The sequence below is a fragment of the Myotis davidii genome, unplaced genomic scaffold (genome assembly GCF_000327345.1).
Source record: "Myotis davidii unplaced genomic scaffold, ASM32734v1 scaffold6, whole genome shotgun sequence".
Lineage (NCBI taxonomy): Eukaryota > Metazoa > Chordata > Mammalia > Chiroptera > Vespertilionidae > Myotis > Myotis davidii.
The window spans coordinates 10,319,060-10,323,036 of record NW_006383011.1 but is presented as its reverse complement, the minus strand read 5'-3'; the positions used below and the strand labels follow the sequence as shown (position 1 = coordinate 10,323,036).

The 3,977-nt window shown below is 47.2% G+C and overlaps 1 protein-coding gene across 2 annotated transcripts in view; it reads left to right on the top strand.

Annotated features, from left to right (window-relative positions):
* The window catches only part of SPTBN1 (spectrin beta, non-erythrocytic 1), a 128,254-nt gene that overhangs the window by 26,171 nt on the left and 98,106 nt on the right, over positions 1-3,977 (top strand). The window contains exon 1 of one of the 2 annotated variants that reach the window (XM_006778595.2): positions 105-660. The exons of the other annotated variant lie outside the window; for it this stretch is intronic. Within the exon in view, the coding sequence (XP_006778658.1) occupies positions 552-660 (109 nt within the window). The 5' untranslated portion in view covers positions 105-551. Of the gene's footprint in view, positions 1-104; positions 661-3,977 lie in introns of those variants that run through there. 2 annotated transcript variants of the gene reach the window in all.

Genomic DNA, 3,977 nt, shown 5'->3' with positions numbered 1-3,977 from the left:
TGTGCGCCGCTCCCTCCACCCTGCACCGCGCTGTTATGCTAATCAGGTGACATCACCGCCCCGCGCGCGGTGAGTGGCTCCCGATTAAATTACAAACCGGCGGCCGCCGAGGGCAGCAGGGAGGAGGTGTGTGCGCTGCTCCCGCGAGCGCCCGGGCTCTGCGACCAGCCGAGCTGAAGATTGGCCATATTTAAAAAAAAAAAAAAAAATTCAAGGAGGACTCGCGCCTGCCTCCCTCGGTCCTTCCGCCTCTCCTGGGTCATTGATTTCAAGCTTCAAGCCAAGGGCCACAAAAGGAAGGGAAGCAACAAGGCATTGGTGCCTGAGTGTTCATTCCCGGCGGGCTAAGGTGGACTCCCGGGCAGCCAGCTTCCTATCAGATCGCCCCGTGGACCTTCCGACCGGGATGGGGCTGGCCTAAGGTCCAGCCCTCCTCGCAGGGGCCGGGAGCCCAGCCGTGCGGAAGCTGCTGCGCGTTGGATGGGGGTAGGAGGGCGCCGGAGCGGGATTTCCTCCGTGCAGCCCGCCGGGGCGCTACGCCGCCGGGCATAATGGAATTGCAGAGGACGTCCAGCATCTCGGGGCCGCTGTCGCCGGGCTACACGGGGCAGGTGCCTTACAACTACAACCAGCTGGAAGGGAGATTCAAGCAGCTACAAGGTAAGCCCTCCCCAAGGCCGGGCCTGCCATGGGGTTTGAGGCTTTATTTGTGCCATATGGTACGTGATCCTAATCAAGACTGGTGGCCCCAGGGCGCACGGCCTGATCCCAAAGCCTCTGGTTGGCTGTGAACAACACCCCATTCACTACTTAAAGGGGACAGTTTCTCACTAGCCTCCAGAAAAGCCACCATTTGGAGTCCCCATGGCTCGCCAGGATCCTTTTGGCTCTTGTGGTTGTCAGGTAACTGCTGCCCACTGCACACACACGTCTCTCCCTTTGGTTACCTTTGCAGCTCAGTAGGTCGGCGCTCATATTCGAGTATTCGGTTGCCAGTGGCCTCCGCCTCCCAGCCCCCAACCTCTTACCTCTGGGAAGCCTAAGGGTGCAAAGTGCATTTGCTCTACACCCAGTCCCGCAGAACAATAGCAGAGGGCGAGGAGGGAGTGGTCTTTTTGTTCCGAAGCCTGAGTAAATTACAGTTTTGATTCGGAAGCTTAATTTTAACCCTTTTGATGTATTGTGATGGGGGAGAGCCTTCCCCCATCAATTTAGTGGGCGGTGTAATTTATAATGAAAGCCAGTTATTGTCATTGCAGTGCTATGGGTTGGATTAGTTGGATCATTAGTTGGTATTTCTTGGGGTCTGTATTAGTCTCAAATAATTGAATGAATCGCATATTTGACGGCACACATTGTTAGGAAGGGCAGGGTCCTGCGGGCAGCAGTGTGGGAGGGCGGCGGGCCTAACGCCTGTGTCCAGGTTGGCCCCTGTGGCCTGTGGCTGTCCCTGCCCAGCCAGCAGGCCTGGCCAGCAGTGTCTCAGAGTTTTTATATGAAAAAGAATTCATAACTCAAAACAGAACTCCTTCCGATCGAAAGCCCCTGGAATCAAAAGTAATCGGCTGGGAATGGCTCTAGTGCTGTGAAGGGGGGAAAAAGTAACCTTCGCAGACTCTTATTTTAACTCTTTTCGGTACCGCAAATGTGGTTCCTGTGAGGAGGAGGAGGAAGGAAGGAAGCAGCTAGAATGTTTTCATTGGGGGGGGGGTAATATTTCATTCATAGGTTTATTTGTCTTGTGAAATAGTTGACAGCAATGACACTTTTCTGGAAAACAAGAGACAGAGCAGGACCTGGTTGTAGACATTTGCTAGGCTGTGCTGCATTCCTTGAGCAGTTAGCTAAGAGGAGGCTCCAGTCCCTCCAGGGAATGGTTGTATGTCTTTGGTTCATTCCTCTTGAGCTCTCAGAAGGTAGAATTTACGTGTGTTTTTTTTTTTCTTTTTTTGGAAAATTTGGTGTGGCCAGGGCTGGTGCAGGGAACTTGCAAGTGGTAGATAGAGGAATGGGAAGTGTGTTCCTTGTCTTTCTGGGTCTATGCTGGAAGCCCCACTCTCAGTGTCAGGTCCTGAGAATTCAGAATGCACCTCCTGGGGGCCCCAGGCTCCCCACTTTATTGTGTCACAGTCCAAGAAGGAAGCACCCAATGGGGGACCCCCCCCATTAGAAAATAGAAGAAGGTGTGGGAGGCGTGTACCCCATAACAAAAGGCTGTTATTCTGAAAGGTCTGAGCATGGTTGTAAAACTGCTCACTGGAAAGGGTGGAGTTTACACACACAGGAAATGTCTTAAACTGTCCTCTCTGGACAAAGTAAAATCTAAATTAAAAATCACCAGGTGCACCTGAGATTTCACCTCACAACTGTTTCTCAAGGAAATCCCTTCCAAAGGGGTGGGCTTCACCTTTGTGTGTGTGTCACCTTTGTCCCCGAATTTAGATTTATTTCCAGATAACTTTCTTATTTCTAAATATTGTGGTTTAGGAGTTGCCTAAGTTTAGTGTTGTATTTCTGTAACAGAGAACCACCCATGTTGAGGAACTGAGAAAGGGTGGATTAACTTTCAAGTATGGCGGATCCCAGGAGAATGCCCAGCATTTGGGATCATCCTTAGTAACAAATGGAAGTGATTGCATTTCAAGAGAATTTTTGATAAAACCTTTCCCCTTCTCCACCTCCCAACCCCTAGTTTGATATTTTGTTTACTATTTGTAGTTCTTCCAATCAACATTTTTGATAGAATGTAGATTCTGCTGATTTAATTTTGTATATGCCTACAAAATTGCTTTTATTTTTTTTTTACTCTTATAAGTATAATCTTTCCTAGCACTTGCAGGCCAGTCTTGGCAAACTGTTTCTCTGAACCTGTATTAATTTGTTAAAGTGCCTCTTATGTGAACTTACTCATTTAGCGTCTATGTCTGAGAGTAATGTGATTTCATGGGAGATATTTATGCGTGTTTGCCGGTTTCACGTATTTTCACACTGTCCTAAAAATTTCAGGAGGGACCATGGGATCACATTTGCTGTTCCAGCTAAGGGAAATATGATATTAAAATGAGTCTGGTCTATTTAGATACAATAATTTCTAGAGAGTTATGGGTAAGGAAATAAATGTGATCAAAAACAAAACCTCAGTGATCTAAAGGACTGAGATGTTATGTTGCAAGTGTCTATCATACTAATAATGCTTCTGGCAGAAGGGAAGAGAGAGGACCTACTACTTCTGATGGCTTCAAACATTAACCACAAACACCCAACCCTTAATGCACACCTCACAGACACACCCTCTCAAAATTTTCATCTGCAAAACTATCATCTTCCTCAATTTGTTCATGTATCTTAAAAAGTTGGGTTACTTGTTTTGTTTTTCTTTTTTAAATGAGAGAATACTGAGACACAATAAAACTCAACCTCACGTGTTTAGATAAATGTTGTTTGTAGTAACAGAGTTCATAATGTTTTTTCTCCAGTTTCACAGCCAGTTTAACTCCTTAGAGGAAAATATTTCTGCTACTCTTCTACTCAGAAACTTGTGCCTGTTATGTAAATTAAATTCCAGACCCCTAGCCCTGGCCTTGTGGCTCAGTTGTATAGAACGTCATCCCTTACACCGAAAAGGGTTGTGTGGGTTTAATTCCTGGTCAGGGCACATACCTAGATTGCAGGTTTGATCTCCGGTCAGGGTGCATAGGGCGGCAACAGATCGATGTTTCTCTTTCACATCCATGTTTCTCTCTCCCTCTCTCTTCCTTGCTCTAAAAAAGAAAAAATCAATGGAAGCATATCTTTGAGTGTGGATTAAAAAAAAATTCCAGACTCCTGAGCTTGACATTCAGGACCCCCCCCCCCCCCCACACACACACACATACTTCCTATTCCAGTTCTTGCACTCCAGATAACATCTTCCAGGTAGGCAGGCCCGTTTCTCTTCATCAAACCCAGCCCTGGGTTTTTCCTCCATATTACCTTCC